Source organism: Kogia breviceps, chromosome 19 (assembly GCF_026419965.1).
Source record: "Kogia breviceps isolate mKogBre1 chromosome 19, mKogBre1 haplotype 1, whole genome shotgun sequence".
Classification (NCBI taxonomy): Eukaryota; Metazoa; Chordata; class Mammalia; order Artiodactyla; family Physeteridae; genus Kogia; species Kogia breviceps.
The window spans coordinates 12858629-12886515 of record NC_081328.1 but is presented as its reverse complement, the minus strand read 5'-3'; the positions used below and the strand labels follow the sequence as shown (position 1 = coordinate 12886515).

Below are 27887 nucleotides of genomic sequence, written 5' to 3'. Positions count from 1 at the left end.
GTCCTGCGTTCAGTTTTCCTGGAAGGAACCCAGCCAAGAAGATAAGCATTTCTGATGATCAGTGGAAACCAGAGAGTGAACAGGATTCCGTCCGTGGCCAGGGCTTTCTGGGGACACACCTGTATAAGCAGCAGCTGTTCCCAACTGAGCGTTGTTCCCGGGAAAGCAGGACGGCAGCCAGGGCTGGCCATTTGTTTGTTATCCGGCCATGTGGGAAGCCTGAGCCTGTGGGCTGGCCACACCCTGCCGTTCCACCTCTGCCTCGCTCATCATTCCCTGGGGATGCCCAGGCCTGCCTGCCCTCATCCTCTCCTGACCACGGCTTATGGTCAAGGTCTTCACCCACCGGGGGGCGGGGGGGGGCGGTGTGCTGGGTCCCTCAGCTTACTCACGGACCAAGTGAGAGACTGACTCCTGGTTACAGAGAGTGTGTTCGTATGTGACCTGAGAGAAAGGGTGAACAGACTGTGCCAGTAGTGGCCTTGCACGGCTGTGGATGTCTTGCTCGTGTGTGAGCATGCTGTTCGTATGTCCCAGGAGTGTGGCTGTGTGTCCTGCTAGACTGGGGGTTGGGAGGTGCCTTGAGTCCCCTGATCACTTTTTGGGTGTGTTCGTATGTCCTGTTACGTGTGCTGGGGACAGGGGTGCCCTGGGTCCCCTGACCGCCTCGACGAGTGCTGTTTGTGTGTCCTGTTAGGGATGTGTGTGTACTGGGGGCTATACGGTGCCACCGCAGCCTCAGGCAACTCTGTACGGGTACGTGTGTCCTGCGGGTGGAAGCAGTGGGAGCTTCCGCCCAGTTCTGCACACGTTTCTGTGCGCTGGGAGTGTCCTTGCACACCGGTATGTGTCCTGTGCGAACGGAGCCCAGAAAGTGCGGGCACGCGCGGGAGTGTGCGGGTCCCTGCTCAGCTCCCCGCCCGTCCTGCGGTGCGTGAGTGGAAGGCGCCCGGTGGCCCTGCCCGCCGAGTGTGCGCGCGCGGGGTCCCGGGCCGGCGTGCGCGCCGGTGTGAGTGCGAGTGAGTGCGGCGCCGCTCAGCTCGCTCCGCGCCGCGCCGCCCTCGCCGCCCGCACTCTCGCACTGCTCGGCGGCTGCGGGTGACGCGGGCTGGGCCCGCCCCCTGCCTGCCGGCCCCTGGCACTCACTCGCGCCGGCCGCCGCCGAGCAGGCAGCAGCCGCGTCAGGGCCGTCCGGGGGCGCTGCCGGCGATGCCCGCAGCCCCCGCCGCGCCCAGCCGCGCCTGCTGAGCCGCCCCCGGGCCGGGGCCGCGCCGGGTCTGGCCGGGCCGCGCCCGGGCGGGGCCGCGCTGCCTGCATGACCCTCCGGCGGCGCGGGGAGAAGGCGACCATCAGCATCCAGGAGCATATGGCCATCGACGTGTGCCCCGGCCCCATCCGGCCCATCAAGCAGATCTCCGACTATTTCCCCCGCTTCCCGCGGGGCCTGCCGCCAGACGCCGGGCCCCGCGCCGCTGCACCCCCGGACGCCCCCGCGCGCCCGGCCGCGGCCAGCGCGGGCCGCCGCAGCCCCTCCGACGGCGCCCGCGACGACGACGAGGATGTCGACCAGCTGTTTGGAGCCTACGGCGCCAGCCCCGGCCCCGGCCCCGGCCCCGGCCGCAGCACGGCGCGACCGCCTGCCAAGCTGCCCGAGGACGAGCCGGACGCCGACGGCTACGAGTCCGACGACTGCAGTAAGTTTCCCACCCGCCGGCTTCTCGCCCCCTCTCCTGCGCGGCTGCTCGCGCTCCCGACCTCGCCCACCCTCGGTTCCCCTGCGATCTTGGTTCCCCCGGCACACCCCCCGCTGTGTCGCTGCCCCCGGCCGCGCTGTGCGCCCTCCGCGCGCCCGGCACACACAGCCCCGACACCGCCCCCGAGCAGATAGGAGAGGTGGGAAGTTTGGGGAGCCCCCCGGGGGTGTCCCATTTCCGGGGCCCAGCCCCCCGGAGCCCGCGCCGCGCCCCCTCTCGGCCCGCCCGCCGGGAGCCCTGGCGCGGGCGGCGGCTTTTGTTCCCGAAGGCAGGGCGGAACTGCGCCCCGGGGAGACACCAGTTGCTGCCGGCCGCGCGGTCGCTCCCCGCTCCGGAGCCCGCGGCGAGCCGGCCCCTCGGCCGAGGGTCGGGCTGGGCGAGAGGCGGAGGGCGCCCGGGGCCCTCCCTGGTGCGGCCGGCGGCGGCTTGGCTGTCGTGGGGGCCGAGGACCAGGGGACCGCGGGGCCGCTTGTCCTTTGCAGAAACCTTGGTGGTTCCTCCTCCCGCGTCCGTTGGTCCCGCCGCTGCGCTCGACCGGGCCGCCGACCTTCGCCCACCTGTTACACCCGCTTCCCCGGCCGGGAAGGGTCCCCCACCCTAGCCCGCGCCGCCTCCTCCGGGGCTGAGCCCCGAGCCCCAGGGAGTAGGCAAGCGCCAGGGCTCCCGGGGCCTCCGGGGCCGAGGTCCGGCCGGCTGGCGCCCCTTTCTAGGCTCTGTGGGTGCCCGCGCCGGGACTGGAGGGGAAACCGAGAACGAAGAGGTCGCCGGGCGGTGCGGGATGGGTTTACGCGGGATTGGGGTGGGGACGGGGGCAGCGCTGCTCCCCAGTCCCCCAGCCCAGCTGTAGCCCCAGCCGCGTCACTCTCAGAGCTGGAAAACCCGAGTCAGACGCTGGCCCTGCCTGGGAGGTGGACCTTTCTCGGGCAGGGGTCGCTCGCCGACTTCCCCCAGGCTCGCCGCGTCCCATCCCCCGCGCAGCGCAGCGAGGGTGGCTGCGTCTGGCTTGAATGCCCACACGGGCCTCAGGCTGGGGGTCTGGAGTTTCCCCCAGCATAAAATGTGCCTCTGGAGGCTGACAGTGGGGGTGACCACTGCGGGAAGAGGTGGGGCCCGACGTCTCATCACCCTACTTAGGGAGGCCCAGGAGGAGCAAGTGGGAGGAGGCCTGTCAGACCGTGGGTCGCTCGGAGCGGGGCCTGTGCTGGGAAGCTGCCTGCTCTGCACTTTCCCGGGCCTGGACCACAGCCCTCTGGCCAAAGTCTGGCGTAATGAGGCCCTGCCCTCTGGGCATGGGGATGGGGAGCAGTCCTCTCCCTCCACTTTCCTGCCGGCCTGGGGAAACTGGGTCAGGAGAGTTTATTGCCCTCCGGGCTGTGCCCTGAATCTTCACCACCACCACCCCCAGCTCCTGGCACCCTGGGCAAGGTGCACCCCTCACTTGCTGTGCCTTTGGGCAGGCCCTAACTGAGACCCAGGTCACCCCTTTGCACGCCCTGAATCTTCAGCCAGCTCCAGAAGAAGGGGTGAGGAACTTGTTCCCATTTCCAGCATCTTTCCTGCTATGCCAAGGGAGCGAGCGACCAGGGCAGGGCTTCTGCCTGAGCTTCAGGCCCTCCTGGTGCCACCCAGGGCCCTCTGGTGACATACGGCTAAGAGGTGAGAAATCTGGTTGTTTCTTTTGGCTGTCCCTGAACCCACAGGCGAGGAGGGGACCCGAAAGTGCCCCATCTTCAGTCCGTCAACTCAGCAGTCCTTCACAGAACCCTCTCCTAGCAGCAGAGAGGGAACAGGGCTGGGGCCCCGGACCCAGAGAGCTCACTGTCCTGCCAGGGGACAGACGCACTTGAGGTCCGCGGTACAAGGTCTGACACAGCCTTGCCAGCCTGAACCGTGGGCTGGCCGCACCCATGTCACCAGGGCACTCTGCTGAAAAGAGCCAAGGAGGACGGTGTGTGGCTGAGCCAGGGCCAGCTTGGCCCCCTCGTTCCCTTCAAGGGGCAGCCACCCTGGGCTTGGACCCCCTCGGTGGCCGAACAAACATCCCACCATGGGAGCACAGAAACCTTGGCTCCTGCCCAGGGGGGAACCAGGTTCCGGGGTGGAACCGCTCTCTGCCCAATACTCCAGGCTTTACCCCCGTCTCAGCTCTGACAACCAGATCCCTACAATAAGCCTAAATGATTCAAGCCAGATGGTTCATTACAGCTTTAGCCAGGGTTATGCTATTTGCTGCCCTAATTATTGGATTATGTCTGTTCTAACGAAAAGAAATTAGGACGGTTGCTCTGTTGTCCAAGGCCGAGAGTGAAGTGCTGTTTATTTATTTGGCCTTTTGTTCCTTCTCTTTAAAGCCTGTCCTTTATTAAGTCACCTCAGGGCATAAGCACAAAATTGACAGGTTCCAGGTTGATCTAATAGAGGAGCGCTGATGGGGAGAAGATGCAGAAATGTTATAGTTAGAAGTGTCCCCCCAGTGCCCTTCCCCTTCCAGTGGTCCACAGTGTCGCCTGGCTAAGCTGAACTCCGCTGCTCGCCGCCCTCCTGATGGGTCCTATGTCCCACCCTCCCCATGTGCTGCTCCCCTGCCTGAGATGCCCTCCCACCCAACCTCCACCTGTGGAAACAGTCCATTCTTCAACGCTGTAATGACTAGGATATTTGGGGGTTATAGGTAACAGAAAAAAATTCAGAGTGCCTTAAACAGTGAGGAGTGTCGAGGTCATGTGGCACTGGGGTAGATTCATGCAGCCGCTCAGCAGCAGCATCAGTGGTGATGGTCCTATCTTTCCACATGGCCATGCCCTTTTCCTCTTAGGCTGACCTCCCTCATGGTTCAAGGTGGCTGCTGCAGGTCCAGACATCACATGTAACAGTAAGATCCTAAATTTGATAAGGATCAGTTTCCTCTCCCATGTCTCAGTTCAAAAGTGAGGAAGCCTCTCCCAGAAGTCCGCAGGAGATCTGTCCTTCTGTCTCGTTGGCCAGAATTACATCTCTTGCCCACGCTTACACCTGCCCCTGCATGATTCACCCTGGGCTACGTCAGGACTGATCCCCACAGAGGCCTGGAGCAAGGATGGAGGGGAGGAATTGCTGTTAGGCCTGCCCAGAAGTCCCTCAGCTCGAATAATTTCCCTGTACCCAGTGGCTGTGATTCCCTTTCCTCGGAGCCAAGTCATATTCTCCCCAGAACGTATTTCTATGCACTTAACCTTATAAGACCAACTAGGTGTCGGGCACTGTGCTGAGTGTGGAGGTTCCAGGATGCCTGAGACACGATCTCTGCCATCAGGGAGTTCATGGAAACTGTGACCCACAAGAAGCCCAGCAGTGAGGACAGGGAGTCAGGAAACCGAATGGGAGGCACCGGCTTGCACAGAATTCCCCCACAGAGAGGGTGCTCTGAGGCTGGGAGGAGGGAGGACGCAGCCTGGCTTAGTGGAAGGAAGAAGAGTCGAGTGGCTGGAGCAAGGGGAAAAGGCCTCTGATGATGAGGCCGAAGCGGTCATATCACAGACGGCCTTGAATGCCACACCAAGGAGGTTGAACTGAGTCCAGGTGGCAGTGGAAAATTTTCGAACAATGTAAAGCAGGGGGATGAATAGGTTTATAAAAGTCCTAACGCTCTGCCTCGGAGCCCCTGAGAAGCAGGGCTGTATGATGTGTGGCTCAGTCCTCTTTGTACTCCCTGCAGCGCCTGGTCAGTGCCTCAGTTTCCCCAACTATGAAATGCTTTCGTCGCAGGCTTGATCATTTTCTGTGGTTCTTGCCATGGTTTTTTTGTTGTTGTTGTTGTTGTTAAACTATTTCAGAGGCTGACATTTTTCTTAACAAAACGAAACAAAACAAAACCAGGGCTGGTTTCCTACTCCCAAGGGTGTACGGGCGAGGAAAGTCCAGGTGCAAACCAAGGTCAAAATGATGCTGTCAGTCTCCATCAGCGGAGCAGAGGGATGTGCTGCCTTAGAGGAACTGACAGGGGCTGGAGCTTGATTTTCTCTGAATTAGCCCCATTAAAGCCCTGTAATTATCAACAAGCTGGTGACAACTCTCAAAGGCCCATTAGTGACCAAGCCTCATTATTTATCCAAGGATGTTAACTTTAGCCAGGAGGTGTGATTTGAGTGGCTGGAGGACAGGACCCTGTGGCTCACACAGACAAGCACCTTCACCTGCCCTCAGGGCCCGCCTCGCCTGCACAAGCCCAGGGGGTTTTTCAACTCAGAGGCTCCTCCAGGGCGGTGGCTGAGCCCTTCCCGCTCCCCACACCCCAAGAGCAATTCCGTTATTCTCTCTTTTGTTTCTCCGTTGCACCCTCTCAAGAGTTCAGCTAAACAAAGCAGCAGAAAAAATTTTTCTTCGGAAGCCACTAAGCTTTAAAGCAGGAGCTATCAGGATGGAAGTGAAGAGGCTTGGATTCTGCATCCAGCTCTGCTGTGCCACCCTGACCAAATCACCTCCCCTCTCTGAGCCTCATTTCTCCAGATAGGAAATAAAGACCTTGGGCGATGAGCTCTCTGAGAGAGCTCCACCACCAGCAAGTCTCTAAAAATGGTGACTGAGCTTGTATTTATAAACTATTATTTCTTATAAAACTTGCATTGGAGTTCAAAGAAATTCATCAATCCCATCCTGGGGCAGCACTGGGCTTGCTGTTCCTTCCTGGGAAGTGAATACCGGTGTTGGTTTCACTGAGCAGCATCGGGCCTTCCTTAAACACGGATGTCTGTAGAGCCAGTGAAACTCAGCCTGGAGCTGAGTTTCCCAGTGGGGACTCTGTCTGCTGGCTTGTCCTTCTCTGGAATTGGGAACTGGGCAGAGATCGTGGATTGTGTTGTTTCAATAGATGAGCATCACACCACATCTCTGCTCCCATGAGCAGCTCGAGAATGAGTTGGTTTGGATGGACTGGCCTTGTGGATTGAACATCTGCTCTTTGCTGGTGTCAGAGGTGTGGCCGAGGCGTGGTCCCTGCCCTCAGGAGGCTAATGTCTGCGGGGCACAAGCCACAGGTTAGGTCTGAAGGGAACAGCAGACTGATTTACTGTCGTGCAAAGCCAAGAGCTTTAGAGACTATTATTACAAAAGCCTGGGCCTGGAGAAGCTTGGGCCCATGGCTGTTAGTTGTTACAGACGTGGTGATAGATCGCTCTCTTACAGCACCTCACCTGCTTACCCACACAGAGGGAAGCTAGGATACAGGCAGCAAAAGGCCAGATACACCTGGACTAAAGTATGCATGCTCCGCTCGGGAAAAAGGACTTTAGGCTCCACTCAAAGCCTATTGACTTTTTTTTTTTTTTTTTGGCTGAGTTGGGTCTTCGTTGCTGCACGTGGGCTTTCTCTAGTTGTGGTGAGCGGGGGCTACTCTTCGTTACGGTGCGCGGGTTTCTCATTTCGGTGGCCTCTCATTGCAGAGCACGGGCTCTAGGCGTGTGGGCTTCAGTGGTGTGGTGTGCGGGCTCAGTAGTTGTGGCTCACGGGCTCTAGAGCTCAGGCTCCGGAGTTGTGGTGCATGGGCTTAGCTGCTCCGTGTCATGTGGGATCTTCCCGGACCAGGGATCGAACCTGTGTCCCCTGCATTGACAGGCGGATTCTCAACCACTGCACCACCAGGGAAGTCCCATGGCCTATTGACTTTTAGTTTAGACACAATTTTAACAAGTATTCTCACCTGGTTTCATAGAAGAAACAAGTAACTAGTGAATAGGAGGGAGAGCTGTTTATGCTACCGGGGCAAGTACTCTAACAGGAGTTTCAAGCTGATGGCAAAGGAGGAGGCTGAAAAAATGAAGAAAACCTCAAAAAAGAGTGGCCGCCTGGGATCCCTCGGTGGAGGAATCATCTCTCATGCCCTTCTGTGTCTGGGCTGGGACTCTGACACACAGAACAGTAACCGTAGTCATAGCAATGACTCAGGTTATTCCGAAAAGTGTAAGTGTGACCATTTGTGTATTCTGCTCACGAAGGCTGGGAGGGGAGTGATCCAATTTGGAATGAGTTCATTCCAGAAAGTGTCTCAAAGGGGCAAGTACAGTTATCTAGAAAAATCACTTAAATGGATCTACTCCTTCTATAATTATCTACTGAGTACTTTCTGCACCCCAGGCCTGGTGTTTAAGCACAATGCCATGAGGTGGATGCTGTTGTGTCTCCATTTTGCAGATGAGGAAACTGAGGCACACTGAGACTAGATACACTGTCTAAGGTCACACAGCAAGGAAGTGCAGAGCCAGGATATGAACCCAGGGTCAGACGTCAGAGGGCAGGTCTCGCACCCTACGGGTGCCCCCGCGAGACAGCGACAGAGACACTGAGCTGTGTGCCTGACCCTGTGTTAGGAGCTGGGGTGCAAGACAAGTAGTGGCGGGACTCGGCCAGCAGGCTGTGGTTTGCTCTAGACCCACACTGGGCACCCCTGGCCTCCCACAGAGCATCACTCCAACCACTCCGCCCCCCGCCCTCCCTGTCGGCCTGTGGTTGGAATGCCCCTCCCCCCAGCCTCAATGTGCACCGGCCAAGCCCTGCTCGTCTTGCGTGGCTCAGGTGAAGCGTCACTTCCTCCAGGAAGCCTTTCCTGATGGCCCCAGTTCACATCCAGGCCAGGCGTCCCCCCTGAACCCTCCATCAGTCCTGGCCCACTAGACTTTGTTTTTGACCAATCCTTTTCATCTGTTCCTCCCGTTAAGCTGTGCTTTCCTCGGGGCAGGAACCCTGTCTTATTGATATCTTCGTTCCTGGAGTCTGGCATATTGTAAGCACTTGGGAAAGAAAGAAAGAAAGAAAGAATGAATGAATGAATGAATGAATGAGATGCTGTTGACCAGCCCAGCAGCCTGCAAGGAGGATCTGGGCTTCTAAAGACATCCTGTGACTGTGTACCTCGCAGGGGAGAGATTTGCCCCTGAGGTCTGCTCGCACCAACAATCCCAGCCTTCAGGCCGGGAACCCTGTCGGTGAGAAAAGCCACAGCTGCCGTGTGTGATATCGCCCGAGGGTGGCAGCTGCATCCAATCACTGCTGCAGCCTCCGCCCAGCCCTTGGGAATCACTCGCTGCCTCTCAAAGGCTGGGGGTAGCAGCACGCGGGCCCAGCTCGCTCCTCACAGCCTGCCCAGGGCTCCCGGGGGACCGGGGAGACCAGGGAGCCGCAGCCCCAAGTGCTGCTGGGGGGTGGTGAGCGGGCCAGCCAGTCGGCCGGGCTGGGGCCTGCAGTTCCGCAGAGCCTGACCCCTCTGCCTTCTCGCACACTCCTGGGAGTTAAGAGGCAGGGGAGCTGAGGTGTAGAGCCCTGGCCGGTGGTTGCACCAGGAGGACGAGAACCCCTTTAGCTGAGCTCGCAGCACACGTGGCCCCAACCTGGACCAGCCACGGGCCGCAAGGCACAGCGCAGGGGTCAGGGGCCCGCTGCCTGGCTTTGACTCTCAGTTCGCCGCTCGCGGTGTCTGGAGGTGACGGGCCTAACCCCCCCGCCCCCGAGCCTCCTTCCCGGGGTTGTGGGGGTTGGTATGCGGCAGGTGCTCTGCTGGTGGCAGTCAGCGTGGCACTTCGGCCGGCCACACAGGGGTGGCTGACATTTCCCCACCGTGTGGGCCCGGCGTGACCTGAGCCCTCCCTGTCTGCAGCCGCCCTGGGCACGCTGGACTTCAGCCTGCTCTACGACCAGGAGAACAACGCTCTCCACTGCACCATCAGCAAGGCCAAGGTAGGCCCCACCTGTGCACCAAGGGCGAGGAGGGAGTTCTTGCTTCACTCATCTCAGCTGCTCCTGAGATGTAGCTGCCTCTCCTACAGCGAGGCTTTCAGGGGAAAGAGTAGAACAGAGAAGCCAGAGAGAATGGCGGGGGGCAGCTTTCAGGAGACAGAGGCCCCAGAGCTGGGGAGCTGTCGAAGGAGGGAAGGGTGGGCGGGGAGGTGACAGGCCTGCCCTGCAGGCCAAGAGGAAGGGTTGGACTTGGGTGCCTCCAGACTCCCCGAGGAGGCTTTGGACGCTGACGCCATGCCAGGCGGGGGATTAGTCTCTGCTCGCATCGGCCTGAGCTTGCTCTCTGGGTGGAGGCGTGGACGTCTGTAAACCCCACGCTGGTCCTGCCCCGGGCTGGCACCCGTCAGCTGTGTTCTCAGCCACGCTGTTCCCTTCATCCCCACACCGCGACGCTCCCCCTGGGAGGAAGGTGCCCGAGTTGATGCTCTCCCGCAAGGTAAGGGCAGCCGTGCGTCCTGGTAGACTTCCCGGTAGAGCCGTGGAAGGGCCTGGGCCCGGCTTAGAGCGAGGAGCTTCCGGCATCGCTGCTCATTCCCAGCCCCGCACCACCGGCACCCCAACCTGCGAGCTCCTCTGCCCCCGCTCCCGCCCTGCCCGTGGCTCTGCTCGCCCAGAGGGGCAGGCTGCCTGGTCCTGCCCCGGCTGTGCCCACCCGGCCTGGGCCGCCGTGGCAGGGGTGAGTAGTGTCCCTGCTGGGCCAGCACCACCCCCACCTGCATGCTCCTCTGGGAGCTGCTCGGGCTGTGACACAGGGCACGCCCTGCCTTCCTCCCTGCCCTCCTCGAAAGGGCTCCAGACCTGCCCTAGGTACAGAGCTGGGGATCTGATAACCCCCAGCTGTGCTGAGGTGGAGGGCAGGGTGCACGGCCCCGGCAGACCCCTTCCCCTCTCCCTCCACCCAGCTGTGTAGAGGTGGTCCAGGCCTGGGGACTGGGAATGGGCACTGGCTGCCAGGCTGCTCTGGCCACAGCCGTCCCTTCTCCTCCCCACCCAGACTCCAGGCCCCTGCTGTGCTGTGTGCCCCACCTTCCCTACCCAGGCTCTAGAGGGGTTATGTGGGTGTACTGGGGGGGGGGGTGTATGTGTGTGCACATGCATATGTCCACTTGGGTTTGTATCACCCAAGGCATTGGAGATGGGGGATGGGAGGACCCCGAGCCATGGTTGCCCCCACATTCTCCAGTTCATCCTCTGCTTAGATCCAGTTCTGCAGGGGACGGCGTGGTGCAGGCATGGGAGGAGCTGGGGCTGGGCTGGGATGTGGGGAGGAGCCCCAGGAGGTAGGAAGGCTGTGGCCGACAGGCAGAGCCCCTCGGGGGCCTCTGAGAGGATGCCAGATGCCCCAGCGCTGGACCCTAGATTGGCCACCCTCCCTCTAGGTGAGCAGAGCTGCCTCAGTTTGCTCATCTGTAAAATAGGGTTAATCATCCCCACCTATGTGGTGGTTGTGAGCATTAAATGAGTGAGTCCTCAGTACCTAATGCTGTCCTGCAGGACAGGGCCTAGCAGCAGACACCCCGCCCCCGCACCACACACACACGCACACACGGACACTCATATCCACAGCAGAACTGGAAAGTTCCACCTTCGTGCGAAAGGGTGAGGCGGGATGAGAGGCCTGTGTCGGGAGGGTCTGCCTCTCTGCCACGGTGCATGAAGGGCCACCCAGCCAAGCCTCATCCTGGAGCCGGCCCTACGCAGCAGGGCAGAGCTGGAGCCCAGGCAGCTCCCAGCACAGCTCAGATGCCTCCACCCTCAGCCGCTTCTCCGGCATCTTCCAAGGGGCCCGGCACGTAGGGGAAGTGGGGAGCAGATGCCCCACCAGCAGGTCCCACGTCAGCATTGCCTCCTCAGCTCCCCCCAACAACCCTGAGACGTGGGGACTGTTAACCCATTTTACAGATGATAAAGCTTGAGGCTCAGGAGGCAGATGAAGTCATCCACTTACCCAGCTGATAAGTGCAGGAGCTGAGACCTGAACCCCGGCCAGCCTGGCTCTAAAACCCGTGGGCCCCTTCCCAGTAGCGGAGCAGGGCTGGTTGGAAGTTGGAAGGCCTCACCTCAGATCTCAGTCCCTACCTGGGAGCTCCTCCGAACCAAGGTGGGGAGTGGGGAGAAGAGCCTCAGCTCCCCTGGGAGGTGGGGGAGGTGGGCTGGTCACGAGCAGCCATCTTGCAGCTCATCCTTGAATGAGGTTGTGGGGTTGCCAGCTCTACCCCACACGTGCCCCAGCTGCCTTCCTCCATCCCCGTGTGCCGTCCCAGAAGCAGAACAGACGATTATCACAAACGGGAGCAAGCGTGAGGTCATCTAGGCTCCTGTCTGTTTATGGTTCCGTGAGTTCCTTGGCTGTGCACACTTGACTGGTGGTTGAGAGTGAGTGAGGGGTGCCATCTTGTGGAGGGGCCCTCCACGTCCAGCCAGCTTGTGTGGCCTCTGGGGACACAGACTGGCAGGGGGCTGTGGCAAAGCCCGAGAGAACCTGAGCCTGGTCTCCAGGACACAGAACGTTTTCCCGTGGCTGAGCGGACGGAGGGTCACAAGGACCTAGGGTCAGTGAGGGAAGTGGCAGTGCACGGGAAGCAGGGAGAAGGGGGATCGGGAAGGAGGAAAGGGCCGACCACAGCAGGAGAACAAGGGCCTCATTCAGAGAAAGTGAGTCACCTGGCCTCCAAGATAAGGAAAACAGAGAGAGGCTGATCTGACAAAGGCACCCTGTGTCGCCTGCCCAGGGCCAGACGTTTTGGGGGGTGCGGGGGGAGAGCGCACCAGCACGGAGCCTTCCTCGCCACCCCCCATTCTGGGGGGGGTGCGGCAGGATTGCTTCTGTGAAGAGGGTCATGAATGGACCCAGCCAGGAGGCCCAGGGGGCGGGGATGCCTGCTGACCCAGGTGCCCCCAGTTACACCCTTTGCCCTTCTCTGCTCAGGGCCTGAAGCCGATGGACCACAATGGGCTGGCAGACCCGTATGTCAAGCTGCACCTGCTGCCAGGAGCCAGTAAGGTGAGGGGCCTGCCTGTTGTGACTGGGGTCCAGGCTGGGCTTGGGGCACCCAGGGAGGCCCACAGCTCCCACACCCACTCAGAGCCCAAGCAAGTTGAGGGGTTCACCTCCACCCAGAGCACCCAGTCACCCCCACACCCTCTCGGCCTCCCAGGGACCTTGAGTCGGCACTACCTGCCTACTGAGTTGGGTGAAACTCCCGGGAGAATTTCTAGGCCGGCGTTTCATAAGAAACACTCTCAGCTGGACGTTAAGACGGCACAAACAGAGGGTTCTGTGGCCACATAACACGGGGAAACATTGTTAAACAGGTTTCTTTACTGCAGGACTTACCAGAGCCTGGCACGTGTGGGCGGGCTGCTCTGTGATGCCCCACAAGGGGGATGGAGTAGTCAGCAACTGCCCAAGTTATTTGACTACAGAACCCTTGTTCCTGCGCCAGACGGCCTGACAAGCAGACCAGCCCAACAGCTGCATCTCTGAAAGGAGAGGGGAAAAAACTTTTTTAAATTCTCTCTGAAAAGCATCAAGGTGGCCTTCAGCACCGGAAGATCGGAACTTGATGAGACTTCCTTTCATACGTCTTACAGTTCAGTGTAGTTTTATTTGTAATGTCATGGGAGGTAAGGTCACATCTTTGCAGAATTGGCTCCTTCCATAGCCCACAGATATCTCAAGGGGTGAGCAGGGCAGACCCCATGCCAGGGGGGACTCAACTGGAGTCCAGCAGCTTTGTTTCCAGGTAGAGACCAGGGCGGAGGCAGAGGGACAGGGGACACAGGACACAGGAGCGTGAATAGCAGAGCCCAGTGGCTGGTGTTCTTGTCCTGGCCTCCTTCTTAGAAGCCAAAGTTGGGGAGTTCCTTCCTGGCCCTCGAGTGACCTGATAGAGGGGAAGAATCAGCAGTGGGGGCACCCCTCCCGGGCAGAGGGCCTCCCCCAACCCTGCTCAGGACAACTGCAGACCAACTGGGGGGGTCCCAACCCCAGGTGGCCACCCAGGGCTGAGGAGCCACAGGCTGCTGGGGCCTGAGTTAACTTTGGGGCCTGGGCTCCCCTTCGTCCGGGGCCGCCACCCCAGGAGGGAAGGCAGGGCTGCAGGAGAAAGGGCAGTGGCCCTCCCCCTACACCTGGAGGAGCAGGCTCCCCACTCCAGGCCTCTCTGTCCTCATGCCGCAGGGGGGACCCCCAGGGCTGTGAAGGCCATGTGACCAGGGGAAGGGGCTCAACTTGGGGGCTCAGTGACCGTGCGTCTCTAGACTCCTGGGACCTCGAGTCGGCAGTACCTGACTGCTGAATCCTAGGGACACCCCCATAGGATAGATTCCCTCGTAGGGCAGAGTTTCATAGAGCACCTTATAGAGAAGGTCCTAAAAACCAGGCTGAGAGAGATGTGTTACGCCCTGGAGCCTGACCCTCAGAAAAGGGTCAGTAACCCACTGGGCTCCACAGAGCTTATGAAAGTGGTGGAGCTGGGATTTGAACCCAGGACTGTCTGACCTCAAAGCCTGGGCCAGTTTGTGGCGGACATCAAAGGGAATCTTGGCTACGGAAGTCAGGGTCTGAAGGGTGCAACGCAGGTAAGAAGTCTGAGAACCAAGATCTCTGGAAGCACTGAGGAAGGAGGGGAGGCAGCCCCCAGGTGTCCGGCAGGGGTCAGCCTGAGCGAAGGCGGGGAGGCTGAGGGAGAGAATCTAGGTCCAAGCCAGGCTTCCCAGCCGCCCAGACCACGCCTCCTGCAGACACCCTCCCCCCCTCCACACACCTGGGCACGCGCCCCTGGGAGGCAGAACCCCCCTGTGGTAGTTTCCTAGGGCTGCGCTAACAAATGACCACCAACTGGGTGGGTTACAACCCCACAAATCTCATACCTTCCAGTTCTGCAGGGTGCGAGTCCCACATAGGTCCCGCTGCGCTGCAGTCACGTGTCAGCAGGGCTGCGTTCCGTTCTGGAGGCTCGAGGGGAGAAGCTACTTCCCATTCCTTTCCAGCTTCTAGAGGCATCCCCTTTGCTTGGCTCATGGCCTCTTCCTCCATCTTCAAAGCCAGTGTCGCCTCTCTTTCTCCCCTTGTCACGCTCCTTTGGACTCTTCTCTCGCCTCCCTCTTCTACTTTTTTTTTTTTTTTTTTTTTTTTTTTGTGATATGCGGGCCTCTCACTGTTGTGGCCTCTCCCATTGCGGAGCGCAGGCTCCGGACGCACAGGCTCAGCGGCCATGGCTCATGGGCTTAGTTGCTCCGCGGCATGTGGGATCCTCCCAGACCGGGGCACGAACCCGTGTCCCCTGCATCGGCAGGCGGATTCTCAACCACTGCGCCACCAGGGAAGGCCCCTCTTCTACTTTGAAGGGCCCTGTGATGACGTGGGACATGGCCTACCCACCTCATCCGGATAAACCCCCTGTATTGGAAGTGCAGTGCCTTAACCTCTGGATTGCCAGCGAAGTCCCCGATCGGCCCGTTTTAAAGTCAGCTGATTAACAACAGCGTTAATCCCCCTCTGTCAGGGAAGAGAGCTTACGCACAGGATCTGGGGGATTGGGATGTGTCTGGGGCCATTACATTACCCATCACCCTCTTTGACACTCAGAGGATCATTTTTGCTCTCTCCAGGCAAATAAGCTCAGAACGAAAACTCTCCGAAACACTCTGAACCCTACGTGGAACGAGACCCTCACTTACTACGGGATCACAGACGAAGACATGATCCGAAAGACCCTGCGGTGGGTGAGACCCTGGGCCGCCGGCTCCCCCACCCCACCCAGCCTTGTCCACAGGGCAGGCCCTCCCCACAGCCCCTGGCCCATCGCCTGCAAATCCGCACTGACTTTGGAAGCAAATTGAGACGCCCCTTGCCCTCCAGGATCTCGGTGTGTGATGAGGACAAATTCCGCCACAACGAGTTCATCGGGGAGACGCGGGTGCCCCTCAAGAAGCTGAAGCCCAACCACACCAAGACGTTCAGCATCTGCCTGGAGAAGCAGCTGCCGGTGAGTGGGCCACGACCTCCAGTCGTGGGCTCTGCAGCCGTCCAGGGCCCACCCTGCCGTGAGTGCAGGGCCAGGAGCGTTTATTGAGCACCTACTATGTGCCTGGCACAATTGCAGGTGTTGGGGAGACAGATAAATCTCCCTGCCCTCATGAATTTTGGGTGGGAGACAGACCAAACATGAAATAAACCACCCAAACAGATAGTCTGTTCAGCAGGGATCAGGGCCGAGCAAGGAAGCATGAGAGGAGTCAATGGGTTAGACGGGTGTTCTGGGAGGGCCTACCCCGGGGAGCAGGGAATATTCCAGGCAGAGGGAACAGCAGGTGCAAAGCCCTGTATGGAAAGGCGTCCAGCCTGTGGGAGGCACAGGCAAGAGGTCAAGTGAGAGGGGCAGAGAGAGCGAGGGGAGGGGGTCCTGGGAGCTGAGAGCAGAGGTTGGGGCTTGGGGAGGCTGGGAGGACTCTGGCCTTATCCCTGAGTGAGATGGACCACAGGAGGGTGCTAGGCAGGGGCCAAGGCATCCCAGGACATTTTAACAGGCTCCTCAGAATGGGAGGGAGTGGAGGGCCAGGGCGGGGAGACCAGCAGCCTGGAGGGAGGAGCAGGACTCAGGCCTAGGCGGGGCAGCAGTGGAGGCAGGAGAAGGGCTGAAGGTCAGCATCCTCAGGCCTGGGGCCCGAGCGCCTGGGAGGATGAAGGGTCATTAACTGGGATGCGGAGGACCATGGGAGGAGCAGCTGGGGATGCTCGGAGCGCAACTGGAACATGTTAGGCGTGAGGTGCCTGTGAGATACCCAGAGGAGACAGAAAATCATCCTTTCCTAGAAATTGCAATTGTTTGAAAACGTCAAAACCAATTTTGCCCCCTAGTCGTCTGCAGCAGCTGAGCCCTCCCAGAGCCTCTGAGCAATTTTCCCCTCCCCCTTCTCCCCCCCCCCCCAGGCCTGCCTTCACCCAGTTCAGAAGGGCTGGGAGGGGTTGGCCAAGAGGTCCCAGGCCTGGGACCCTAAGAAACCTATGCCTTCAGGAACTGCATGGTGTTCAGGGCACAGTCCCCTCCCCAGGACGATTCCCTACCGGAGGTCTGGGCAATGGGGAAGCTCAAGAGGACAGAGTCCAGCGGCTGTCCCCCGAGTGCCTGTACCCCTCCCCCATAGGGCCCTGAGACACATGCTTAGCGCAGCCTGGCCTGGAAAACAAGTGACCTGAGGTCAGACCTCCCTCCCAGAAACCCAGCTCTGTCTTTTTGCGTAAGTTGAGCAAATTGTATTCCACTGTCGCATTCTCTCCCACTCTCTCCCACAGATATTTGTGTGATGGAGATAATCTTTTTAATTTTATTATTAGTCACTAACCATAGGTGACCCAGTTTCTCCAAATGATATGTGTCACTTATAAAAGGCAACACCAAGTCCTCCTGGAGTTGTGTTGCTGAGTTTTGCTCGCTGACATAAACACCTGTGTGGTGTGTGAATTGTGTGTGAGCAGTGCGTGAGCGTGGAATGCGTGTGAGCACGTCTCATGCACGGGGGGCTGGGGGTGCGTGAAAGCACGCATGCTTGTGCACCAGGTGTGATCAGGGACTTGCTTAGCCTTGCTTGAATTTGCTAGGATCTCATCGGTCCAGTTTAGGGACCCACGATGACAAGGGTGCCGTTCAGGATAATTAATCAGCAGTAAAAATTCATTTTGATGATACCTTTTAGGTTTTACATAGCCTTGCAAACCTTATTCCTTCTCCATAAATACTGAACGATGCCCAGTTCAATGGTCTTCATGTGAAACAATCCAAAGTATATCCTACCCTAAAAAAACAGCCGAAAATATCCCGGCTCATTTATACTGTTTAATTTTCACACATCACAACTGCCACAAGAGCCGTGGTCTAGTGAGGCTGTCATACACAAAGCCCTAGGCCCGAGTGGCAGGTGGTTAAATCTCACCCGCCTCCTCTGAGCCACAGGTACAGGCTGCCTGAGCACTGTGTTGAGAAGATACTGAGGCTGCATTTGAGCTCGGGGTGGATGCAGTCATCAGCTAGCCATGTCTGCTCTGGGTGTGGGAGCTGGGGAAGGTAGTTCTTCCTTCACCTAACAGGAGCCCCATCTCCAGAGAGGTGCAAGCATGGCCCCTGCCCATGAGGGGCCACGTGAGGTGAGTTTCAGTGCCAGGCAGCAAACAGTCGAGAGCAGAGGGAGCGAGTGCAAGAGGAGCCTGGCAGATAAACCTAGGAGGGGCCTTTGGGGGTCAGAGGCTCAGGCTGGGTGGACAGAGGGTAAAGGGAAGGCGTTCCAGGTGAGTAGCAGTTGGAAGGTGGAAACAGGTGGTCTCAGGAGGGGGAGGAATGGTCTCAGTGGGCTGGCTGGGGTGGGGAGGCCACACAGTGAGGCCTAGAAGTTGAGGTCTGATCCCAGAGGCAGGCGCTAGGCTGGGCAGGCCTAGGCCACACCCCACTTGCCTCCTAGCTCCCTCTAGGGTTGGGAATGTGCCTAAGAAGCTCCAAGAAGCACCTTCCAGGGGGCCAGGGCCAGGGTGACCCCTCACCACCCACCGGGCTCCGTTTGGCCTGGGCCTGTGGTGGGAGCAGGCAAGGACAGCCGAGTGACCCCCCACCTGCCCCACAGGTGGACAAGACAGAAGACAAGTCCCTGGAGGAGCGGGGCCGCATCCTCATCTCCCTCAAGTACAGTTCGCAGAAGCAGGGCCTGCTGGTCGGCATCGTGCGCTGCGCACACCTGGCTGCCATGGACGCCAATGGCTACTCGGACCCCTACGTGAAAACGTGAGTGTGCAGCCGAGGCCAGCGGCCTCCTTCCCCACTTTCTCACCTCCAGGGACTGGGAGGTCCATGCGTCGAGATCAGTAGTCCGTGTGGCGAGTAGTTGTGTGAAGCACAGGGGGTGCTGTGCGCATGAGGTCATGCTCTTCTGCGCTCCTTGGGCAACCCTGCGGGTTGAGTCTGGCCAAACGCATTTCTCAGCTGAGGAAACTGACGTCCATAGCAGCTGAGCGGCAGCCCAGTCACGCAGATAGAGAGCAGTTATCTCCTGATGTTTGGTTCAGGTCTCTCTGTGGTCATGGGGCCCAGGAAGGGCTGTGAGCAGGTTGGAGGAAGGGAAACGAGGCCAGGAGGTCCAGTGTAGGGACTCCATCAGGACTTAGGGCTGGGCGCATGTGGGCAGTGCTCTACGGTACCACAGACACAGATAGGGGTCCACCCAGCCCTGTCCGGTGGGGCTTCTGGTAGCACTGGGGAGAGACTTAACTCAGGGGCCCCAGAGCCATGAACCTGGGTCAGGACAGGCTGTGATCCTAGCTCGGGCAGGAGCTGGTGGCCGTTTGGAGAGGGATTAAAGCCTGTGTTTTGGTGGCTACCACCCGCGCTTCGGTGCGCTCCACAAACAGAAGGTGGACGTAGTGAGGCTGTCTTGAAGGGTGGGACTTGGGGAGGAATTTGGCTCAGCAGAAAGGAGGTGTTTCTGCTCAGGGAAAGGGACAGAGGATTTAAGATAGTTAAGAAGCAGGCGCACCGCGATGAAGAGTGGCCCCCGCTCGCCGCAACTAGAGAAAGCCCTTGCACGGAAACGAAGACCCAACACAGCCAAAAATAAAATAAAATAAATAAATAAAAATAATTAAAATAAAGGAATTCCTTCTAAAAAAAATAAAAAGCAGGGGTGGTGGTGGTTCTGGCCTCAGGGGACAGTAAGGAGGCCCAGGTGACAGAGGCCATCACAAGGACTACTGGTTTTCTGCTCAAAAAAGTGTTGGGCCCCAACTTCAACCATTAGCAAGACAGTGATTTCCAGTAGATCAGAGACCACTGGGAATGAAAGTGCTGTAATAGCTCAGACTCTTAAAAACAGTGGAGGGAAAGTAAGTGATATTCGGTAACCTAGGAAGATGCATACGCCCGTGGCCGCATCGTTTCCCTTCCAGGGCTGTGTCCTAGAGACCCAGGTCCTGGCGTAAAGCTGCTTTTGCTGCATTGCTTGTGATAGCGGTAAGATGGAAATAGCCTAGTGTTCATCAGCAGACTAACAAAATGTGACATCTGCGTACAGTGGAGTACTATGCAGTTGAAGTGAATAAACGAGGACCGGGTGAATGAATGTGGACACAGCGATGCTGAGCCCAAAGCAAACTGCAGTGGGAGGCACCAGTGTGATACTGTAGTGATTGTCTCTGGGGAGGGAGGACGGTGCCTCCACCTGTAAGTGTGATGCTAGAGTTATTTTTCTAATTTTTATTTTATTTTTGGCTGCGTGGGGTCTTTGTTGCTGCACGCTGGGTTTTCTCTAGTTGCGGCGAGTGGGGGCTACTCTTTGTTGCAGTGCGCGGGCTTCTCATTTCGGTGGCTTCTCTTGTTGCAGAGCACGGGCTCTAGGCGTGCAGGCTCAGCAGTTGTGGCTTGCGGGCTCTAGGCGTGCAGGCTCAGTAGTTGTGGCGCACGGGCTTAGCTGCTCCGCGGCCTGTGGGATCTTCCCGGACCAGGGCCTGAACCCATGTCTCCTGCATTGGCAGGTGGATTCTTAACCACTGCACCACCAGGGAAGCCCTAGAATGTTCTAATGGAAGAAAATATGATCTGAAGCCACCAAAATAGTGTGAAAATTTTTTTTAATTAACATTTATTCTTGGTTGTGGTGTGTGGGCTTCTCATTGCAGTGGCTTCTCTTGCCATGGAGCACGGGTTCTAGGCACAGAGGCTCAGTCGTTGTGGCGCACAGGCTTAGTTGCTCCGCGGCGTGTGGGATCTTCCTAGACCAGGGCTCGAAGCCATGTCCCCTGCATTGGCAGGCGGATTCTTAACCACCGCGCCACCAGGGAAGGCTGGTGTGAAATTTCTAAATTGGGCTCATTTCCCACCTGCCAAGTTGATAGGAATTCCAGGGTCTCATGCTGGGTTATCCAGAAAATAGGGTCTCACCTGGTACAACAGAGGGTGCAGCCACCACCCACAGCCAGGGAGAGGTTGCCCTGGCAGGGCCTGTCCACCATGCCTGGGGCTCCCCCTGCCACAGGTGTAGTAGTTGCTGGGCCCTACCTCCAGCCATGGGCCGGGTCAGTATGGCCTTTCAAACAGGCAGCTCTGTGGATGGCCCCCTGTATCAGAGGGAGGCCCCCAGCAGCCTAGAAACCCCCACATCTGATTGAAATTCCTCGGGTGAGTTGCAGGGGCGCTCAGGCCTCCTCAGGGATCCCTATCTCTGAAAGGCCCCTTCATGGACCGTGGGCCTTCTCTTTGCTAAGAGTAGGGGAAATAAAGGCACAGGTGAGATTCCGAGCGGAGCATCTGGGGCCCCGAGAAGAGAGCTACATGCAAGTGCTAGGTGGAGGATGCCAAGGGGCAAAGCTAGATGGGCCAAGGCCTTTTGTGGGCACCCTTATTTTTATAAACTTTACCCCAGTTTCCCCAGGCTGGAAGCTGACCCCAAGTCCAGTTCTTTAGGATCTGATGATGGTTAACAAACAATCATCACTAACACGTACCAAGTAATTGCTGGGTGCCAGGGCTGTGCTAGGCCCCTTTGAAGCCCCCCAGCAGCCCTGTGCAGTACTTGTTACCCCCTCCATCTCACACCTAGGGGCACTGAGAAAGCTCAAAGCAACTTGCTGTGCTCCCCTGGGCAACCCCTTCCTTCTCCAGCCCTCTGCTGTCTTCTAGGGGCCTCAGGTGAGCAGCAGTCGCTGTGCAGAAGGGACCAGCGGTGGCACTGGTAGGGAGGCTCCATGAGTCCTGGTGACCGAGGCAGGAGGGGGTGCTGATAGGGAGGGTGAGCAGCCATGGGCGGGCCCCTGGAGCGTGGCCAGGGTGCATTTCTCGCCCACAGGCCACACCCCCTCGGGAACTCCCCTGCAGTGGTGAGGTGAGACGAGAAGGGACTCCAGGCAGGGAGACAGCATAGACAAAGGCCTAGGAGCAGGACAGGGGATGACCCCTAGCTGGGGCCTCGTGCGGATCACTCGATGGACACTGGCCGTGCAGCGCGGAGGGAGCCGGGGACAGCTTCCCTTCAGGGCCTTCCAGAGGCAGGGCTGGGAGACACTCCCACTGTGCAGGACCGCCCCCATCCCTCCTCCTCACCCCCAAAGTAAAACAGGCAAAGATGAGTCAAGAAGTGCATGGAAGCTTGTAAGGAATGCAGAAACTCACCACCTCTGGGTGAGGGTTTAAGGGAACCCCCCCAACCTGTTTAAAGAGTCATCTTTATTGAGGTATAATTTACATCCAGTAGGTTGCTCCCCTTCTGAAGTGTGACTGGCTGACGTATACAACCTTGTCACCACCACCAGGGTTAAGACCCAGATACCATCACCCCAGAAAGGTCCCCTGGCCCCAGTCAACAATTGATTTGTTTTCTATCGCAACAGTTTTGCCTTTTCCAGACTGACTTATGAAGGCAACTCCTACATAACCTAATGCTCTGGGGAGCCAGCCACGTGGTGCCTGAGCCCGGAGTTCGGTCTGTAGGTCTGCATTGCCAAGTAGTCGTCCGTCAGGTCGCTTCCTGTTGAAGTGCAGGGGGGCTGTTCCCAATTTCTGATGGCTGTATAAAGCTGCAAGAACAGGTTTTTTGTGCAGACCTGTGTATTCATTTCTCTCTCCACCCCCAACTTCTGTTAATAACATATTTTCTAGTGCTTCTATAGTGAACCAGTATTTCTTATGTAATAACAATCACAACTTTTGAAAAAAGTGCACAGAAAAGCAATAATGAGGTACCACTTTCTATGTTCACTGATCCCACCCAGTGCCAGGCATCAAGTTGGGTACCAGGAAACTGGTAGTGGGTGAGACAGATGTCCTGTCAGCAGGAGCAGGGCAATTGTCACTAGTGTCCATGCAGGGACCGGGTAAGAAGCTTTGCAAAGGAGAGGGCCTGCCTTCTGAGCACCACCCCTGTGCTGAGCAGCTGTGTGACCTTGGGTGAGTCCCTCCACCTTCCTGAGCCCCAGATGAAGACTGCTGTTCTGCATCAAAGTCTAAGGAGCTGATGCCTGTGGAGGGAGCTGGCCCGCAAGCAGGGCTTCCCTCTTTCCCTGCAGGAAGCACTGCTGTCACTGCCCAAAAGACCTTTCTTCCTTCCTCAAAGCTCCAGTGAGGTAGCGGCAATGGTTGTACAACTCAGGGACTATGCCAAAAACCACTGCATTATACACTTGAGAAAGATGAATTTTATAGCATGTGAATTCTATCTCCATAATCTGCTATTACAAAAAGAAGAGCTCTAGCAAGGGACCAACTTTGCTAAAACTGTTTTTCTGGTGAGAAATGTGAGCTGTGAAAATTAGACTTCCAGAAATAAAGAAAATCCTCTTTCCTAGGGGATAGAGGGGCTCTGTGCTGTCAGGAATGGGCTGTCAACAGAGGTCCAGGTGATGAAGGACGAACTTGCTTCTCCCACTGCACTGACTGCTCACCTTTGTCACAGAGTAGTGCTGGGGACATCCGATGGTTAGGATGAATGGGAGGCCTGGGAATCTCTCTGCCAAGCCCCGCTGGCTCCATGTGTACTCAGAGTGTCTTCTCACCCTCTGCCTATTGACTGGTTATAATTCCAGGTACCTGAAGCCAGATGTGGACAAGAAATCCAAACATAAGACAGCAGTAAAGAAGAAAACCCTAAACCCAGAGTTCAACGAGGTAAGAGAGGCTGGTGAAGCCATGAGCCACTCACTCTCCCTCAGGACAAGGGACCCCGGAGGGACTGGGTTTTTCAAGGGTCACTGTTGGAGCTGGAGGGTGGGGAGGGACTGACAGGAGAGCCCCCAGCCGTGGGGTAGGAGGACTGGTGGGAGAAGTGAGGCCAGGCTGAACCAGGCCAAGATGGTGCAGACAGAAGTGAGGAGCAGCCTGGAAAACTCTTCAGAGGATTGAATTGATGGGATTGTAGCCATGCTGGATGTGCAGGGGGTGATGTGAGGATGTGAGCGGCCCCAGGAAGGTGGGCTCAGATAGATACCCAGGTCCTCAGCCAAGGGGGTGGGTGCAGCCAGAGAGGAGCTCCGAGGAACGAGATGAGGGAGAGGAGCCTCTGACAGAGCCTGAGTGACTCGGGTGCAGGCAAAGAAGGCCGAGGAGGTGCTGCCAGGGAGTGAGGGGGACACCAGATGTTGAAGGATCCTGGAAGCTGGTGGGAGATAGGGTTCCACAAAGAAGGGAGCGGTCAGCAGAATCAGACCCAAGAGAGGTCAAGCACACCAAGGCCGCCAAGTGCGCGTTGACTTGCAATAAGGAGACTCTTGAGGATCCTGAGAAAAGCAGCTTCAGTGACAAAGGGGCAGGTGGGTCAGAGGGAAGGGGACCCTGAGGACCTCAGCTGGGCTCTGAGATGGAAGTGGCTGAGATGGGTGAGAATCCATTACCATCCACTGCTGTGCACTGGCCACCAGCCGACATACAGGCCGTGTGTCATTGGTCCTGACACTCCCCTTCTTGCCACCAGGAATTCTGTTATGAGATTAAGCACGGGGACCTGGCCAAGAAGACCCTGGAGATCACCGTTTGGGATTATGACATTGGAAAATCCAACGATTTCATCGGTGAGAGGACACGATGGGAATGCTCTTTAGCAACATGCCCATCCTGGGTTCAGCAAAGGGCAGGGGCCCTGAATCAGGCCACAGTCCCGCCTTCCTGGCCGGTGGGGAAAGTTGGGGCCATAGACATGATCCAGCCTGACCCCATGTGACAGAGAAAGAGGCCCAGAGAGGGAAAGAGGCCTGGCCGAGTCACACAGCAGTCTGTGGTGGAGCAGGGGTAAGAGGTGATGAGGGTCAGCCCCTCAGGCTGGACTCTTGAGCCCTTGTGGCCCCAAATTTCTGGTGGGCTTGATGGGTGTGTACAGTGGAGATGCCCTGGCACCAACACATGCCACTGTGCTGCCCCCCACGTACTGCTCTGGTCCTGGGTAAAGGAAGAGCAGTATCCCTGGGCCCTGATTGGGGAAGTTGGGGGGGGGGGGGCGCTCCAAGAGTGTGGCAGTCAGACCACGGTCCACCCTCAGAGCGGGTGGGCAGGGAAGAGAGTCTGGCCTTGGAGCACAAAGTCTGGGAGGGGTGCCAGGGGGTACTAGTTCCAGAGAGACCCTGAGAGTCAGAGGTCACCGTGTCCCGGCTGCCTCTCGGCTCCCCTCTGCAGGCGGTGTGGTTCTGGGCATCAATGCCAAGGGCGAGCGCCTGAAGCACTGGTTTGATTGCCTGAAGAACAAGGACAAGCGGATTGAGCGCTGGCACACGCTCACCAACGAGCTCCCGGGGGCCGTGCTCAGCGACTGACCCACCCCACCTGCCTGCTGCACCCACCCCTGCCCGGCCCAGCACAGGCCTGGCCCTGGGCTTCCTCAGCTGCCACTAAGGGCCTCGCCCCCATGTTTGGGGAGATCCAGGACGCCTGCTTGGACACAGAGCCACTGCAGCCCCCGCTTCGAGGCCATGGAAGGCCCAGCCCCTCCGAGGGACAGCGGGGGGCAGAGAGCTGGGCCTGCTTTCGGCCCCCTGGGGCCTGAGAGGGCCAGAGGTGGAAGAAGAGGACCCTGGCCTCAGCACCCACCCGGAGGAAGTAGAAGAAGACAAGGACCCTACTAGAGGTCAGCAGTGAGTCGCAGAGGACCCCAAGCTGAGAGAGCAGGGGTGGGGTGCCATCAGGGAGAGGGGCAGTAAGAGGAGGAGACTTTGGGCAGGAGCAAGACAGGACTCTGAAGAAAGTTCATTCCCAAAAGGAGGTTCTGACTACATCTGTTCATCTCTGGCATGACTGGGTGAGTGGAAAAAAGTTGACTCGAGAGCCAGGAGTCTGGTAAAGATCCTGGAGCTCCCAGTGAACGTGGGCACAGGCCAAGCGCTTCACTCAATGATTGCACAGGCCCCTGGGGATGAATGAGACCCAGGGCCTGCCCTCAGGGAGGCCCCCATCTAGTCAGGGAGCTGGAAACAAACCATTACAATGGGGGGTGTGAGGAATGCCAAGGCCAGCCTGACCCACCTGCACGTTCTGTGGATTCTGCTGACTCGGCTGGGAGAGCAGGGAGGGCTTCCTGGAGGAAGTGATGCTTTAGCAAGGCCTTGAAGTGGAGTTTCTAGGCAGACAAAGGGGGAACAGCAGTGTAAGCAGTGGGAACCATATACAAGGCCTGGAGGCGAAAGGTGATTTGGGCCAGGGGCACTGCCTGGGACCCAGGGTCTCTCTGGGAGAGGGAGCAGGGTTTGTTAGGGGCAACAGCACCCAGTCCTGCTCCCACCCCACCCCTAGCTGCCAGGCCAACTGGGCTTGTAGACATAGGGAGAGTGGCTTAAACTGATGTTGGTGCAAGGTCAAGTTCAGTTCTCAGACCCAGCTCTCCTACCTTTGATCTTACTCCTCCTGAGGAAGCTGGAAGATGGATCCTGCCTCCCGCCCCAAGCTTAAGCATCAGGTCAGCTGCAGTCAAGAAGAGAAAGAGTCTGTTTTTCTTTGCATGAAAAGAACCAAAAAGTCCTCCTTGTCCTTACCCTCCTCTCCCCTTCCCCCACCCCCCCCACCCAGGGCCCTTCTGGGTTCAGGGTTGGGAAGTGGGGAGCCCCAGGTGGCTGCCCCTGCATCCTAGCCCTACTGAGATCCCTTTCAGGAGTACTCACCAGCAGTCCAGGTCCTCGTTTCTGGGAAGGGCTGGTTCTGTCTTCCAGGAGCTAAGAGAGAGCCCTCTGCACCCTGGGTAAAGGTCTCCAGGAAGGGGTTGAGGGCATCAGAATCTTGGGCCCAGGCTTGAAGCCCCAAACTTTTCCTGCCGACTAAGGGGCCTTCAGGAATGCTGGATGAACAAATGCAGAACCCAGGAATTTCTGTGTTCAACCCATCACTGCACTGGTGGGAAACAAAGCCCAGAGAGGGAAAGTGATCTACCTGAGGCCTTCCAGCCCTACCACAGCTGAGGCAGACCAAGTTCCATGGCCCCTGCCCCACCACCTCCAGCTCAGAGCTCTGGACGCCACACCCACACCAACGCTTGCACAGGGCTCTCAAGGGGCACTGGGGCTACACCTTATGCTGCAGACACAAAGCACATTCCCATCTGAGGCCTGGGGTGATGATGTGAATCCCACCAAGTGCCCATCAGCCTTTTTCCATTTTGCAGGGGAAACGGGACTCCAGCTCCCATACAGTACCTGGCAAACTTTGCTGGTCAGGTAATCCTGGTTTTCCTTAAGGAGGCTTTGTGTGTGGTAAGGGTTTTACAACCACTGTCCTCTTGATGAATCTTCACAGCCCTGTGAGATGAGTTTAATTGCCGTCACCATTTGACAGACGAGGAAGGAGATTCAGAGAGGCCGAGTCTATTTACGAGGAACCTTGTGTCTGGGTGAACTCTGGGTTATCGTCTTAGCTCTTTGCCGGGTGGGTGGGTGGGGCTGGTTTCTCATTCAGAGAGGAGCTTCACGAATTCCCTGTAAACACACGGAAATGCTGAATGGCCAAGTTAGAAGTACACCTAGAGCCTCACCTAGTACAACTTCCTTGTTAGACACATGGGGAAGCTAAGGCCTAGCAAGCAGAAGGGGCCTACACAGGACCCAGTTGGGATAAGAACCCAGAACACCTGGCACCTAGTCCAAGGCCTCTACTGCCCTAGACTGTGCAAGAGCAGGTTTGGTCCTTAAACATGGTCCCAGCTGACCACGGGGACAGGCTGGGAGGTGGGGCTCCTGGACAGCTAGCCCGAGTGGAGGAGGGGGCACTTGGGTAGAAGACCTCCCAGGGAGAACCTTCACCAGGACCCTGGCACTGTTCTGGACCCCTTACAGGTTGTATCTGTTAGAGAAAAAGGCGTTCTGAGAAGCTACAGTGTGAGCTCTCCCTTTGACCCCAACCTGGCATCTTTCCTCTGGTCCCTCAGCCCCACAAAGACAGTGAATTTGACGCCAAACAAAAACAAAACAAGTCATTCCAAAGTCAGATGTCAATAACCAGGGGGTCACCAGGTGTGGCATCCACCGCCACCCCCAACCCCCTGCCTAGTCTCAGCACCCACCGCCAGCACTAGCCAATCCCCCACGGGCCCGTCTTCCAACCCTGAAGCGGTAACCTCCTGACCTCTAGTGGCGAGAGCGAGGAACTGCATCTCCTGGCCCGAGCACGTCCTCCCTTTGTTCTTTCTCCAACCGAGAGAACCTCCCGATGCATGGACTCTGGCTGTCTTCGACGCAGACTCGTGCACTGCTTACCACCGTTTTGCTATCATGTGATGGCTGCAGAAACTGTCCTGAAATTGCAGCCCCACACACAGTTTTTGTACTTTTGTCTGACCTACCCGAAGGTGTCCTTTTTAAGTCTTATTTGTTAATATTTATAATGACATATAATCCAAAGTAAATGGAAACGTTCATCGTGATCA

At 58.0% G+C, this 27887-nt stretch overlaps 1 protein-coding gene and 1 long non-coding RNA gene across 2 annotated transcripts; one reads left to right on the top strand and one right to left on the bottom strand.

Annotated features, from left to right (window-relative positions):
* The first annotated feature begins 1266 nt into the window (after positions 1-1266).
* Positions 1267-27887, top strand: DOC2B (double C2 domain beta). The gene is made up of 9 exons (XM_059049055.2): positions 1267-1694; positions 9379-9458; positions 12448-12522; positions 15135-15244; positions 15385-15511; positions 18138-18295; positions 23080-23161; positions 23964-24060; positions 24659-27887. The coding sequence occupies exons 1-9, from the start codon at positions 1316-1318 to the stop codon at positions 24793-24795; spliced, it is 1245 nt and encodes a 414-aa protein (XP_058905038.1). The 5' UTR covers positions 1267-1315; the 3' UTR covers positions 24796-27887.
* Positions 21677-25939, bottom strand: LOC131747140 (uncharacterized). Its single transcript, XR_010838049.1, has 4 exons — positions 25863-25939; positions 25502-25595; positions 22939-23083; positions 21677-22074 (listed from the first exon to the last, which is right to left on the bottom strand). It is a non-coding gene; the product is annotated as an uncharacterized lncRNA (long non-coding RNA).